Here is a 17,029-nt window from a genome sequence, read left to right as displayed (position 1 = left end):
ATATCTTCTATTTATTTTATATATACACATTAGATATATATATATATATATATATATATATTTTCTTAAATATAAAATTAAGGACACAATGGTTGAAGACGTGGGTTAGTATAGGTAAAACGAAATAGAAAATACAGTAAAAACTCCAGTAAAAAGTTCAATCGCAAGACGGCGGTGGCTGCCGATCACCCCAACCTCGCAAGCAGGGTTAGAAGATTTTTGCACCAGTTATTTAGATCGGTGTTTAAATTATAAGTTCTTGAGTAATTACGTACGTATTATATAATAATATTATAAACTAAAATGATGATTTTTATGTGTCATTCAAAAGCTTACAGTTCAATTCGAATTATATATAAATGGATGAATTTCTATTTTCAATTATTATTATATATATATATATATATATATATTCAATTTCTTGCCCATATGTTATACATCTACACTTGAGAGCACTTTTTAGTGTCTCACTTAATTTTGATATGCCAATTTTTATTATGTTAATATTTAATTAATTTTTTCTTAATTTTTTATTGTTCTCAATCTTTTTAACTTCTCATTTTCTCTTTTCTCGACTCTCACATATCTTTATCTTCTCTCATGTTTTTATTATTTTTGCAATTTTATTTAATATTTTTTTATATAATTAATATATTTTTAAAATAATAATAATTTTTGAAAATTTTAAATTGATACTGCACACATATATGAATGTGCCCCGTATGCTTTATCTATAATATTGACTAGACCAAAACGTTATAGAAAAAGTAAAACATTGTGGATCTCTTGTCTTACTTTTGTGGCACTTCAGTGAATGACTGGAAAGTTTTTTATATATATAAATGAAAAAATATAATTAATATAGATTGTAACTTAAAAATAAGACTGCCTAGAATTCATGCATAAAAAAACATTAGTATCAATGCGACATGAATATGGGATTGAAAATTATTTAAAGTTTTACTATATCACCACGACTTGCAACTAAAATACTGAATCGCGTGATTGTGGTTTTTGGTGCTGGTTTAATTTTTTTATTCAAATTCTATTATACCTTCTATTTTATAACAAGATTAGAGGACTTATAATGCCATTATTACCAAACAAATGAACTAAAATTGCTTATTATTGGGGGAAAAAACAAAGGGATAGGCAGAAGTTGATTCTCGATACAGAAATTATCATTTTATCAATGATCTTAGGTAAAAATTATAGCTCGGACTAAGTTTGGTCGAACCAAACCAATCAGAGATTAAATGTGATGCACTTGCTATGCAATTGGTCACTTTCTTTAACTATATATCAATTACATGACAAGTGTATTTCCCGTCAGGAAACATAGATGATCTTGATACCGCCAATGATGATATCTTCTCCCCCTGCTTTAGGCACCAAAGAAACCAATATTTTCTCATCATCTTCAACGTCCAAATCCTCCAGCAGCTCTGTTAACCCCAACCTGATCTTAGTCTTGACCTTGGTCGAATTCTTGTGTGGCACCTGGGAGTAGCATCCTGCGTACTCTGCCTTGTCCAATTCATCAGGTTTGTCATCCTCGTCGTTCACGAAAACGTCGAACTTCACAAACTTCGCGTTGTCCACCTCTATCCCTTCTATCACCAGCAGTTCCTCTTCCTTCTCCTTATCCTTCTTGCTTCTCGATTTCTTGGGCCTGTTTACCAGCACTTTCACGACCTTGTCAAGTTTCACTGGAAAAACAGTCTCCGCCGCCGGGGCCCCAGAAGACGACGCCGCTTTGGATTTCTTGACGCGAGCCGGGGGCCTACTCTTCAACCACGGAAGGTCCACGTCTTGGTAGACGTACCCCATTTTCTCGTTGTCTAGCGTGTCGACGACTTTAACGCGCACAAGCTGCGCATTTTCGTCGTAGAACAGGAAGTCGGCTTCCAACCAGTCAGAGTCGGGGAAGTCTTTCGGTTTGGGGCCCCTCAGGCCCCGCCACACTGTCCAGAGGCGATCGACATTCGTGTGGTGGCTGTAGAAGATCGGGTCTCGGGCGGTTGAGTAGAAGTTCCCCATGTCCTCCCCGGTCGGCGTGCTCTCTCCAATCCAGCCGTGCAACGCCATGTGGGAACCCCGCTCCACCGATCCAGGCCCGGGGTCTGGGGCAGTTCCGACCACATACTTGGCTCCATAAAAGTCTTCCAGCTTCGAGACGTTCCGCACCATTTCGCTGTACATGACTGTCAGGTTATTGGGGATTATCTTTTTAGGATTGGTGGGGGACCTGGAGGAGTATGCCAGATCGGCCAGAGCCGGCGGCAGGTGACTCTTGTTGCGCCGCGCATCAAACAGCGGTGAGTCTTTCCTCGCGAACACTTCAGGCATAATCATCCCGTTAGGGTTGTCCCAGTTCCAGAATGGCAGTCCGAAAGTGGGATCATCGATCAATTTGCCCAAGATTCTCTCGAAGAAATACAAGTACCATCTATGCCAGGGGAAAAAATGCCAGCAATTGTGAATCTGAAGTTTCAAGTTGGGGTCCCCCGTTTGCTGATACGTAAGATTGCAATAAGCGCAGTGGACGTTGGCCTGTTGCATAAAATTCCGGGGATCCTCGGGCGGAAGAGCCTTCATGAGCCCGACAGCTTTCTCAAACTTAGCATAATAATCCTCGCCGGCCAAGTGAGCCGCCGGACGGAATCTCATTTTTCGGACAGGGGGCAGCGTGTAGTCCATGATTTCTTTGGAGACAGGGGGGCAGCAGTTCACGTCCAGGGGCTGCTGAGTGTTCAGATTTGTGCCGGTGCTGCATTTAGATAGATCAGGGGACGTGATTGGAGTGGCCGAAGCTAGTGAGCCATCAGAGACCAGATTGACTGCTGCGCCATATAACCCTCCCATTCCCAGGAGCAAATTTCTTCTATCCAGTTTCCCTTGGGAGGTTTCAACATTTTGAGGACTCTGTTTCTCATTTTGGCCGCCGTTGGTGGCTTTGCACGACCACGTAGAAGGACGGGTTCGTGTCGTATGGGTTGACGAATCTGGTGGTTTAATGAAGAAATCAAGCCGTAATGGTAAACCCGCGGTGGAGGTGGTGGACCATGAAAGAGCGAGAGAAGCCATGGATTGTGTTTGTAGTTTGTTGTGTAGTAAATTCTTGCATGCTGAACGAGGAAAAGACTTCCATTCTATATATAGACTTCAAAAACAAAGACATGTATATGCATGTACATAGATATATTTTCGAATTTGTAATTTTGTATTTTATTTTTTATTTTTTTAGGTTGTAAAATAGTTCTATAATTTTTTTAATATTTGTGACTTTGGTCCTCTCGGTGGTGGATTTTTCAAAAGTTTTCGGAATAAATCATGTATACTTTGCAATTTTGGTTTTTGTATCCTTTATCTTATTAATATTGCAAAAGAGTCCTGTAACTTTTTAATATTTTGCAATTTTTGTCCTTCTGGTGTCGGATTTTGCAAAGTTGTTGAAATAAATCATGTGTTAGGTCATTCTCTTTTTGTTTAATTTTTCGTCCATGTTGATCAAAGTGAACCAATCAAAATACATCCCCAATTTAAATGAATCACGTGAAGCGCACATAATTTATTCTGACGACTTTTACAAAATTTAGTACTGAAAGGACCAAAAATTAAATATTAATTAGTTATAGGACTGTTTTGAAATCATAAAAAAAAATAAAGAATAGAAATATCAAATATAATAATTATCGAACCAAAAATATATTTAAACCGTGATATGAGAGAAAGTACTTACATAAGTTACATTTGATCATTGGTAATTAAAGCAACCTTAATTATAATGGATTCTTTCTATTGAAAATATAGATAAAAAGGTTCTGCAAACAAAACAAATATTGTTTTTTTTGCATGGATTATTATTCTTCTTTTTCTTTCGAAAACTATAGAAAATTACATTTTACCCTTGAGAAAATATCAATAAGCACAAAATTTCCATATTCTTTTTAATAAAGAAAAGAAAAATAAAAATGATAACACTATCTTTAAACTTTTAAATAAGAAGCTCACTATCTTCCAGGTCAGAAGATCGAACTGTCATTTTTTAAAAACTTCAGAGGATCCCTTATTTTTTTGTAGGAAGGTTTTTCACTTATTTTTTATTATGTAACTATAGGATATGATATTTTTATTTTTTTTAAAATTCAAAAAATTCAATTAAAGATAATAATTAAAATTTTTGACAAATTAAGAACAAATTTCGCTGAAAATTGACAATAATGACATATTCTTATAATTGTAATCTATGCTTATTTTTAAGTTAGAACACCTTTTTTTGTGTGTGTGTTTTTTTTTTTTTTTTGTATTGTTAAGATTATTTAAATCATTTTTTTAAAAAAAATCCTATTTACATAACCGTCAAGGTGTCCACTTTACTCAATTTATACTAACTTTACAGTCTTACAACTTTCTTATTTTTTTATTTTTACTATTTTTAATTAAAATTAAAATAAAATTTTGAGAAAAAATAACATTCTTATTTGATTATTATTTGCACTCAATTAAATATGTCACACACACTAGTGAATAAAAAACAAGGGGTTAGGCTCTCAGCAGCCTTCAGGACATCTTTAAAAAAAATATGAATTTTTATTGTGGTTAATTACTATAGTCAAAAGAAAAAAATTGTCATAAATACAAATCAATCATTATTTCGCAACGACCATTAATCGTTAATGTTTCTGCAAGCATGACCAAAATTTTAACCATCGCTGAAATTATCGGCAAATGATTTGGCTATAGCTAAAAAATGTGGCTAATATTGATTAATCGTGATAAAATTTAATTTTTGTGTTTGTTTTATTTAACTGTAGTTAATATTATTAATTTATCATAATTTTTAAATAATAATTATTTATAATATAGCAAAAATTCAATCATTTTTTGTGCGACTATTATACATGCGATAAAACCAAGTGGGTCGTGGTCTCCTGCAGAACAAATTGGTCTAAGTAACACTTGAAAACTCCATTTTGTTGATTCTAATGTTCTGTAGCTCGGTGGCTTGGCCTTTGCTGACGTCGAAGGATGATTATCATCATTAATCTTCATATTTTAGTTTGAGCAGCCACTCCCACCTAACCCACCCACACCAAATCCACGAATTTGTCGATATTTTGGATTCTTCTTTTAGAATATACTATCTTGAATTAGTATATAGTTTGAAATTCGAGTCTAAAAGATAAATTGTATAGTTAGAGGGTGTTTGGCTAACTTTATATGGAAGATTCTATAAGTTCATAGATTTTTTAAAATGTTTTTAAAATTTATAAAATGTTGGATCTTATTTTAAAAATAAGTTTATGAAGTGTTTTGAAACTAGATTACGTGACTTACAAGATGTTATTAATGGCAAATTCGTAATTAATTCGAAGAAATTTGTTAAGATCTTCTAAATGTGTTGACAACTGCTTACTTTTTTTAAGAGAGTTTATAAACGATTAACGTCTTATTTTTAGAGTTTATAAAATCTTTTTCTAAAATTTTCAAATATTTTGTAGCATCTTATAAGCTTTCAAATAGCTTATATGATGTTTGAAAGATCTTATAAGCTCGTCAAAATAATCTTAATTAGTTGTGGATCTTTTGTCACATTTTATTATATCACACAATTAAGTGATTGACACGTGTTCTTATTCGAAATACAAAATAAAATTAAATTAAATTACAGTTTAAAAATGGGACAACATACAATATCAATGAAAATGTGACATTAGTGCGAAAATATTGAGGTAACAAAAGTTATATCTATGGCATGAAGGTGGGCTATTTAATGATGACTAATTGTACGATTTTTTTGTGAAGCACAGACAGCAAAATGGTCCAATGGTCACAATGAGTCCATACATGTTAGGATTTAATATTCAATTGAAGCCGGGCCATAAAGACTTTGAATTAATAATTGGGATAAGAGCTTATCTAAATATCATAAATATTCGTAAGAAGGTCTGCTAACAACCTTCAGAGATATATCCTCACATCATAAGTCTCCGCACTAATAAAGGTTGTATGTATAGAGCTTGAGAAGTTGAACTAAATTTGAAGATCTGAAACAAGTTCTATCAGAAAAGCTGTAAACAATTGTTCATAACGTCACTAGGGTTTTCAAACAAAAAATGGCGGTATGATTGTTGTTACTGTAGTCTACAAATGAATCAAAGCTTAACGCCTGTCGGTTACTGGTAAATGCTGCGGAAGGCGCCGACCACCATAATCGATGCCTTTTAATTATATTTTCTACCATTGAATGTCTATAAATTTCGAGATCTGAAACGCAAGGGACTTTACCCATTCCTAATTTTCTAGTGTGAACTCCTGCTTTTGAATTTAATTGTGTGCTTAGTTTTAAATCTTCCTGCAAGCATAGAACACAAATTAATCCCCCCCCCCCCATTTTCTCGTTTTATTTCTGCGATTTTGTATCCATAGATTTTGATAATGTTTTTGGAGATAAAACTAAAAGCGACACTCATGACAGAGGTTATAGGGATATCACTATGTCTACTTCAGTATCTTATGATCCAAACTTCCCTATAGATGGTGGTGATGAGGAAACGTTTATCACTTTGGAATAAAGGCATAAAAATATTGATTTATTTTCGATGATGAGATAGCAAAGGTATGTCCTTGTCTGACTCATTCTCCCGTACTAAAACAAAGTGATCTTGAATGAGTTAGATCCAAATTCTTTCTCCATGATGAATAAGAATTTATCTTTTCTTGTCTGCTTGATGGATTACACTTGCCTCTTTTATGGAGTAAAATTTTTTATTTTGCTGATTTTGAGTTGGGTGTCTAACTTTCTCTACATCCTTTAGTTGAAGAAATATTAAGAAACTTAGGTATGTGCATTGCCTAGTTGACCCCAATTTCCTATGAATCTATTCTACCTTCGTTACAATCATGATGCATTTAGGGATTCCAACGAGCTTTAAGAATTAAAGTATTTTGCACCAACTGAATACAATATTGGTAGAAAGGATCTCTTCTACTTGAATAGTATGAGAAAATACAAACATGTGAATGATAATTGTTCACACAAATTTCATCTACAAAATTTGAGTACAAGACAAGGAATAATGTGGACCAAATGAGATATGTTGATTTAAATATAAGCGGTTTACAATTTTTGAATTAAAAATAACCCCCTAATTCTTCTTCACAAATGTGAATTCATGGGCTTGGAGTTTGTTCTTGAATTGGATGTGCAATCTCCTTCTAATTTGTGGAAAGATGTCGCGTGCTACCTTAAAATATTGTATCAATGCCTTGTGGTTGCAAAGTTTCATTGTGGCAGAAAGCTTTTGGAATTGCTCTTGCTGTGGATTTCCAATTATTGTATGTAATCACTTGTGAGAGGTGAAGACCCATTTTCATAAGTGTGAGCAAGGCTTTAGGTAACTTTTTCTCATTTTCATTTTGCTTGTACATGATGGTTTTGACACAAGTTAGTCTCGTGATGGACAAGTATGTAAACATGTATTTGGCCCAATTTAGACAATTCAAAATAAAAAAAAAATAACTTTACATTTAACGAACCTTACCCCCTTCAAACTTTATAATGACAGTACTATGTAGGAATTATAAGGGTGCCTTAAGAATTGAGTTTCTCCCAGCAGTAAAATCATTTCTTGCAAGGTATAATCCTCGGATGTTGGTGTTGGATTCCAGAACCAAATAGACTAGGCATATTAGAAGGTTTTCCTTTGATAGCTCTGCAATTGCTACATCAATTGGGCTGACGAGTGAAATTTGTATTCTATGAAACAATAACAAATAACAGCATCAGATTCATGCATCTGCTCGGACCCTACATGTGGAAGTGTTTCTCACAGGAGGACTTCACCCTTTTCTTTTGAGGTGCAGTTTATAATCATCCACATTATCATTTGCAACCTCAGGTATGGGCTGATTTAGTTTCTGTTGCTTTTTTTATTAGTAAGAACTGGCTTGTGATGGGTGATTTTGACCATATTTTATGGCCTTATAAAAAATTTGGAGCGAATAGTTTAACAGGAACCAAAGAAGAAAATTTAGTGATTACACGCATAGTTGTAATCTCATTAACATAAGATATATTGGTCATAACTATGTATGAAGTAATAGGAGGTTTGGTAATTCGTTTATTGTTGAATGATTAAACAGATGCATAGAAAATTCAAGTTGGATTGATGAATTTTCAAATTCTAAGGTCAACCGACAGGTTTGCACACCTCAAACCACTCACCAATCCTTCTTGGTGCTAGTTCTTTTAAGATCAATAAAACCCAAATTATTTTGTTTCGAAAATGGTTTGATTCTATGGAAAAAGTTTGGTCTAGGCAAGCACCTCATTATAGAAATGTGCATTTATACCTAAATGCAAATAATGTTTGGCCAAACCATGATGTATTCTATTTTTTTATGTATGATGTATCACATTGGATTAATATACAGGCTGACAAAACCTCAATGTTAGATAAAGTAATAGAGTACCTGAGACAACTGCAAGCTCAAGTACATATGATGGGGGAGGATGAACATGTCGTCCATAATGATGCCAGTAGCCATGCAGCAACAACTTCAGATGTTTATGATGCCTCACATGGGAATGGGCATTGGCATGGGCAGTGGGATGGCCTGCGCCAAGGACATGAACGCTATAAGTCAGGTGGGTGGAATGTCGCCATTTATTCCACGCACCGCCTCTTTCATGCCCCTACCATCAAGAGATTGTTTGCTGGCATCGGCGGGTTCAGCATTTCTAGACCCTTTATTTGCATTTCATATTTTATGAGGAATAAGAAATGAATAATCAAATTAAAATTCCTTGATAAGACAAATAGAAAATGATTTTTTATTCTCTCTCCAATAAAAATTATGACTAATTAAAAAATAAAAATAAAAAATATTTACTATGTTTGTTTTTATTTCTAAATTATTTTTGAGACAAGTCAAAATATACCCAATGTTTGCCACCATTTAAAAACACCTAATTTTAGGTGTTTTTAACTGTTTTAGCATAAATATATACATATATATACATAAATATATATAAAAAGACATATTTGGCAATGAATAGTAATTTTTGTCTCCCCAAACACAACATTAAATATATAATATTTATTTTAAATTATCTCAAAAAACAAATTCAAACATACATACTATCTCTAACACACACTTATTTATCTTTGTTTTTCTCTCTATATCTTTATAAAACACAACAAAACACCCAAAAAACGAATCCAAACATTATGATTATGTCATTCGATTTTTTTTAGTTAAAATCGATAGATATTTAACCAAAGATAAGTGACCATAGGCCAAAAACATTATAGAACATTTTGATTATACTTTTTAGTTATTATTATTTTTTTGCATATGTTAAGTTCACCTAACTAAATTTACACTGATATTTTTCATGTACTAAAATGCAATCATGCAATGCAACATTGGTCTAAGCCTACCTAAATTGACTGTTCATTTGAAACAAGAAAATTTGCACTAAAATTTGACAAATTTCATGTCGTACTTATGGAATCAAAATTCTGTTCAAATTTATTTGTTATTAATATTCTTTTCTTACTTGACATATTTTAAATTATATAATAATAATTATTATTATTACACTTTTATCGCATATTAAATAAAAAATCTCATCTTAATCAAACTCATTTTAATTCTATGATAAAAAGCATTTCATTGCAATCAATAGTGGTCGGATTGAAATTTGAAAATCTAACACGTGCTTGAAAATATTAACTTGGTAGGAGTTTTCCAATGGGGTAAAAGAAAAATAATAAAAATATACAAGGGCTGTTTTGCAATTTCATAATAATGGAGAGGGAAAAACAGAGAGAAATATTGACCGTGCCATTTCGGATTTTTCTTTTCATAATAGATACCTGCCTTTTCCGATATTTATATTAAAGCACTAACCCAAGTCCAAAACATGCGCTCCTCCACTGCGTCATACATGCATTTGCCTCTCCTCTGTCTACTCTCTCTTAAGCTTGACCCTCAATTCCAAGTAAGTTTTATCGTATAATTATTATTATTACTTTTATCAACATAATTATTTTGTCTTATATACTATTTTATTTTGTATATGAGCAAGCCATATAAAATTTATATATACATACATAAAAATAAAACATAAAATAAATTATCATAGTTGAATTTTTTAGACATCTCAAATAATTCAAGATGTGCTAAATTATTTGGGTTATTACCTAAAATACAAAAATTAAATTTAAAAAAAGAAGTATATCTAATGAGTAAAATATATTTTCATAGATACAATTGTGATTTTGCAGTCAATGGCCATGGATGCTTATAGCATGCTAGCAACTTTATATCAACAAATGCAATAGCTACCAGTCGGTTCCGCAGGTTCTGATTCTGATTTTGGTTCCGCTTCGAGTTCGGGTCCAAAAAATTGATTATAAAGAAACTTTACAAACAAATTCTCTTTACTCATCAACTTTATATATTTTAGGAGCTTATGAAGATTAAATTGGTCTTTGTGTATGGACAAGGTTGAGACAAAAGTATCAAATATACTTCAGAATTTTTGTACTCTTTCTTGTTTAATTATTTTTGTCTTAAAGAAATGAGAGAATGCATGTCACATATTAATTCAAATATTTTCAAACTTATGGATAGTCGCCTAAACTCTAATTCTTTAGTAAGACGTTGGACCAAATTAAAGGGGACGTCATCTCAACGAAGAGCTAGATCTCAATGTGCGTTTTTGTATGAATGATTGATTGCCAGTATGTATACAAGATTTTACGTGTAAAAAATGTATATATATTCACGTAGCTAATTTTGAGATGCTGGGTGGATTTTCTTTTCTTTCTTCTTTTTTTTTTATTTACCAATGGTCCATATTTCAAGTCGTTGGTGGAATAAGAATGCGCACCTAGGTTCAATTATTTGGATATTGTAATAAACCTACTTATATAATATTCATTTCAGTGCAGTCCAGAAGTCTGTTGTAACTAGTTATTTTTTTACATTGAAATTTAATAAATGATTGAAACTTTTTAGTTCAAATTATGAAATCCAGGACAATTGCGTAAGTTACACTTGGATTCAATTGCCAGAACAACCAATGGATTATTATGAGTTCAATAAATTATTTGAGATTTTGATACTCTTCAGGCGTCTTATTAACAATCACCTTGGAGTAAAAATGCAAGAATATGTGTAGAAATAGATAGCAACAAAGTGTTATCACAATATATATTAGACTAGGTAAAGAAATAGAAAAAGCAAAATACGAACTTAAAGCAAAATTTGCTTCTCATACGGAGAAATTGAACATATCCAAAGTACGTGCTCAAAACTTGAAATAAGACAACAAGTAAAGGAATGCCTTTTCAGTCCTTGCTAAGGTGAAAAGTATGAAATAAATGATCACGCAAAATACTAAAAATGAGGAGATGATGAAAGCGCTACTTGACAAAAACCCTAATGCCACTGTGGATGAAAAACGAACAGAGTTATTACACATGTCATCAACATGGCAACCAAACTAAAGTCAAAATCAGTGGAACCTTACAAGTCAACAAATATTAAAGTTAAATAGAAACAAGCGGAATGTGAACATACTACTAAAAGTAAATGGGGGACTAACTCAACCTTTGTCCTATTTGCTTACGAAAGTCAAATTACTGATGATTATGGAACAAAATAGGTGGTGTATGGAAACTTGGAGATTTCACTTGCAGAAACTTGAGTTGACAAACATAGAGTCACCATACATATATAGAAAAACTATATTTATAGTGAACGTGGAAGTGTCTGTCACAAGAGAACTTCATCCTTCTCTTTTGATTGCAATTTTTAATCATCCACAATATTATTTACAATCTCAGGTGTTGGCTAAATTAGTTTCTACTGCTTCTTTAATTATTTCCAAATTCGAGGGTCTACCATCTATCTTGTTACACCTAAAACCTCTCACCAATTCTTCCTCATGCTAGTTTTTTAGGATTAATAAACCCATATTATTTTGTTTTCAAAATGCTTGGATTCTTCATAATGAGTGTAGTGATCTTATGGAAGATCATCTAGGCAGGCACCTCATTATATGGAACCAATCTTTGTAATTAAATAAAATTTTCTCGTTAATAGAATTAGTTAGTAGAAAAAGTTTGCCTTTGGACACATTGATGAAAACATAAATGCAGCATATAAGATGTTGGACCGAATTTTGCTTTATTTTCACACATGCCTAATGATTCTCTATTAAGCTAAGAAAAATTGATTAAGAGTGAAATTGATAATCTCCTTAAACTAAATAAGTTCATTGACCACAACGAATACAACTAAAATGGTCCCTCGAAGGGAATGATAATACTAGATTTTTTCATGCCTTTGTTAGTACCAAGCATAACCTAGGCTATTGATCAATTGAACCTAAGAAAATTTTGCTTAAAATTTAAAATTTCTAATTATTTTTATGACATTCACACGTCTAACTATACTCCTAACAATTTCCTTGAAAATATTTAAACAAAGGATAAATTAGTTTCAGATAAAGAATTTTTAACTCGGATTTCAGAAGAAAAAATCTAAAAGGTGATAAACAAAATTGGTATTAATAAGGCTCCAGGTCCAAATAGTTTTAATAGTATGCTCTAACAAAAAATATAACTTGATTAGATCTGGACAAACGGTTTGTCACTACTTGCTCGGTGTGCTTAATGCAGTCCTAAAACTCTATCGAATTCTTATCTTTGAACCAGATCCTAACAAGGATGACTACATTATTTGTAGATCGAAAAATTTTAAAGTAATCCACTATGGTCAATGTTTTCTATAGTTCATGTATATAAATTCTTATTTACATGTGATGAATTTTTGTTACCGCTTTTTTCTTTTAAATATTGAATATGATTGTCTAGATGCATCAAATGGTACCTATATCAATATGTTGGTGCATCAAATGGATAAAACAATGTTTATGACTAGAAAATGTGATGTGATAGTTAATATGCTAGGAGTGTCCAATCAAAATGTGAAATTTATCTATGTTTTGATTGAATAAGAGGATTTAGTTGCTGGCGCTAAAGTTTTACGAGATGTTGTCACTAGGATCTAAAGGTTAAAAGTGCCTAAGGGTATTTCTTTTCACGATTCCCCTGTCACCTAACACCTATTACACATTTTCCAACATAGATTACACTTATGACTCACTTTGACCTCGTTTGTGCCTGACAACCAATTATTATCTTTGTGATAATGGAAGCACAAATGCGGAAGAGTTTTTAACTCTACACAAAAGTGTGAGATTTCATTTGGATGAATGGGGTGATAGTTGTTTAATTTGACATCGAGTTCTTTAATTTGACACATTCAAGAGCGTGAAATGTTATAGAAGAACTTTTGATATTTTAAAATTGCATTGAGTAATTTTATCAAACAAAGTATGTTGGCCTATCAATATGCCAAACCACATTATTATGGCTTGTTGCCTTATGCATAACTTCATACGGTCATGATGGACGTTGATCATATTGGGCACCTTTCTTATGGTGAAAATTTGAAGCTACACCATAAAGATGAAACAATTAATGTTATTGACGATTTATAGTCATCACCTGAGTGGTAAAATTGGAGAAATGATCGAATTGGTAACATGTTATTTTCTTGTATTGTTTTACAAACTATTTGTTCTGAACTTTGTGTATCAGACTTCATATTTATAGAATGAATGATATAGTCTCAGTATGTAAGTGATGTATTGAGTTTAAGTGATTCCTAAAGTTCTTAATCTGCATTAAAGTTTGTCAATTTTTTGTATGGTCAGTTATTTATTTGACATATTATTATTGGAGGTGGTTGTAGTAACATGGATGCAAATAGAACAAAAGAAGTAACATTGGTTAAAAAAAATGCTTATAGATGTAGTTGGACTCAAAAAGAGGAGGAGGTCCTAATCCAATGGCTGAAAGGAATTGTCGAAAATAGATTTAGAGTGAGCTACTTACAAGCTCTAGAGTAAACTCTGTCAAACTAGTCCTAGGTACTAATCTCAAAGCTACGGAAACTCCAAATTTCACACCTGGAGCAACTGTTATATTTTCTTAGTCATTATGTTGGGTAAAAGTGGAATTGGTTGGAATGATACAACAAAAATGATTGAGACAACTAATGATGCGCAAACTTCCTTAAGATCAATATAAACACTAATCTTTTATTGAATTTTGTCTTATTTTTTGTCGGGCTTAAATTTTTATCTCTGATTGCATGGTTATAAGATCTTTATGCGTATTTAATTATAATTTTTTATTTTTCATTATAATAATTTGATGTGCCACCTATTTTTGTTTTGGTTGAAATTGAAGGTTAAAATTTAATCATAATTAATGCTTGTAGTTAAAAATAAATGAAAAAAAAATGTCGTCCTATAATTTTGTTTCGAATTCCTTTTGGTCCTTTAACTTTTAACAATATTAGATTTAGAATCTATTAATTTTATGTAGATTCGGTCATTTAGCCTAATTTAGAACTCTTTTGTCTTTTTGATGATAAAAGTTAATAGTTCATCCTAATGCTTTTAAAAGGCCTGATATGCTTCCAAAATAAAACTAAGTCTCCATAAAATCATATCTTCTTTATAAGCATTAGTTATGAGATGCAAATGAATGAAGATGGACTAAATTTGCTCTTTAAAAAGTTGTACAGGGTAAAATTGCCCGAAATTGAGTTAGAAGACTAAAATTACACATTTATGAAAGTTATAGGACTTAGACTAAAACGAATAAATTTAAAGAACTAAAATTAATAGCAGGCAAACTTAAAAGACTAAATAAATAACTTTTTCAAAAAAAATTACTGTAATTAATAGTTATTTACCAAGGTCACACAATATTTATCGTAATGCAAGTGTGGCTAAAAATATTTATCATAGTTAAGAATTATGACAAATATTTTTTAATAATAAATAAATTATATTTTTACATCAATTTTATTTAACTATACGTGGTTAATAATAATTATTTATTATAAATTTTCTTATAGTGGTTGTTTTAATTGTTGTGCTCTGAATTTTCTTCACAAATAAAAAATAGAAAAACATAATTTAAGACAGATGCAATCATTATTATTGTAATTCATTACTGAATACTTAAAACTCGTGCCAAATATCAATTCAAAGCATGAAAAATTGGTCACTAGATGAATATAATTTTGATTTATACTTTTTTTAATTACTGCTTTGATTTATACTTAAAAATTTAATATTTGAGAATTGAGTGCTGCAACTGCAACTATTAAACAAAGGCTGAATTAAGTGAGACGAAGACTCTTTTCTTCCAAGCTTTTAGGAGTCCACTTGAGCCCAAAACATGGTGGGCTCAGCCACAAAGCCTAAAGAAAAAGCCTTCTCGATGGGCTTTGGAAATATTATATATAAACATTAATTTTATTTAATTATTATTTATTTCGATTAATCGAATCGAAAGTTTTGTTAATCAACTTGATATGCCGAAATAGCGTACTAAATACCAAATCAAAATGTTTGGTTCAACTAAAATTCGAACTTATTTCTGATCGATTTAATTTTGTATCGAACCAAAAATTAAAAAATAAGTTACAACTTAATGTTAATTTGTTAGTTGTAAATTATATATTAATAAATAATTATAATAAATTAAGTACGTGTTAATCATAAAAATATTATATTTTGTAAGATATTTAATTTTTATACGTCATTTTTTATTATATTTATATGTATAGTTATTATATATATATTTTTAAAATTTAGTATTCGGTTAGATTCAGTTCAGTTAACTAGCACAGAAAATCAAAATCAAACCGAATACTAAAACTCAAAAATTACTTATTAACTTGAGTTTTGGAGTACTAACGTGTTCTTTTTGCAAGTCCTTGTTCCAGGCTTGTGAATAATTCAGCCCAAAGAGCTCGAGTTGACCCAGCTCATACGAGCAACTTCTTTGCCCATATTAGGGATCATTTTAAAAATTCCATAAAATAGAGAATTAAATGTATAAATTTTTTTAATTTTTGGACCATTTTGAAATATTATAAACTAGAGGAAGAAAACTATTGAACCCCCATCTTACGGGATAAACGTGTAATTATGCCTTTTGTTTGTAAATTACATTGACACTGTCTACGGTTAGATTTAGTTACACAAATATTTCATATTCTTTGTAAAAATATAAATACACCCCCTAAAAATGTGTCAATATACTTTAACTCATGGGTGCATTCGTAAACTTCTGCCCTTGAATACGGAGTGTATTTATAATTACAATTATAATTTTTAATGAATGTACTTATAATTTTGCAATAGATATCGAGTATTTGTACATTTAAACTTAATTTTATGAGTGTGGGTTAAATGCAATTTACCCCCTGTGATACTTGAAATCAGCAAAAACGTTTTTTTGAAAAAAAAAAAAATAGTAAATTCTCCTCATATATTTTGAAAAATAAAGCAAATTACTCCCCTATCAATGGCTTTAAATAAAAATGATTTGCTTTTATTTTCTAAAGTAAAGGAGATAATATATTTTTTTTTTACAGAGGATTTTTTTGCTCATTTCTCGTATATTATATAATAAATTGAACTTTTCACTTAGGAATGGTGATCTTAATTTATTATTTTCACCTTGTGGAGTAATGTTGGGCTTTTTTATTTATTTCTTTTTCTTTTGTTGGTGTTTCGGTACTTACCATTGACTTTTGTTCCGGTTTGATGAGACTGCCGACACAATGGTCCGGAGTCCGAACAACTGTTTGAGAATCCAACAGATCTACCTCCATACACCTACCCCTCAATTCTGCACTAAATGCAAAAGAAAAATCCAACACATTGGACCTTCCAATGCTTCTGAATGAACTCTCAATTCATCAAAACCATGCACAATTTGTGAAATTTGGCAGATTGTCTAATCAGATTTATTTTGGAAAAGATTGGCAAGCAATCGCTTATAATATTACAAATGAATAAATTATTTTTTATTAAAAAAATAGTAATTTACTTTTCGTATTTTTAAAAATCTAGCAG

At 31.5% G+C, this 17,029-nt stretch overlaps 1 protein-coding gene across 1 annotated transcript; it reads right to left on the bottom strand.

Annotated features, from left to right (window-relative positions):
* Positions 1-1,163: 1,163 nt before the first annotated feature.
* On the bottom strand, positions 1,164-3,330 carry LOC105176877 (polyphenol oxidase I, chloroplastic). Its single transcript, XM_011099817.3, has one exon. The coding sequence runs from the start codon at positions 3,085-3,087 to the stop codon at positions 1,330-1,332; it is 1,758 nt and encodes a 585-aa protein (XP_011098119.1). The 5' UTR covers positions 3,088-3,330; the 3' UTR covers positions 1,164-1,329.
* Positions 3,331-17,029: the final 13,699 nt, after the last annotated feature.

The sequence above is a fragment of the Sesamum indicum genome, linkage group LG13 (genome assembly GCF_026168435.1).
Source record: "Sesamum indicum cultivar Baizhima isolate 11 linkage group LG13, ASM2616843v1, whole genome shotgun sequence".
Lineage (NCBI taxonomy): Eukaryota > Viridiplantae > Streptophyta > Magnoliopsida > Lamiales > Pedaliaceae > Sesamum > Sesamum indicum.
The sequence above is the reverse complement of the archived record's forward strand: the minus strand, read 5'-3'. Positions and strand labels throughout refer to the sequence as shown.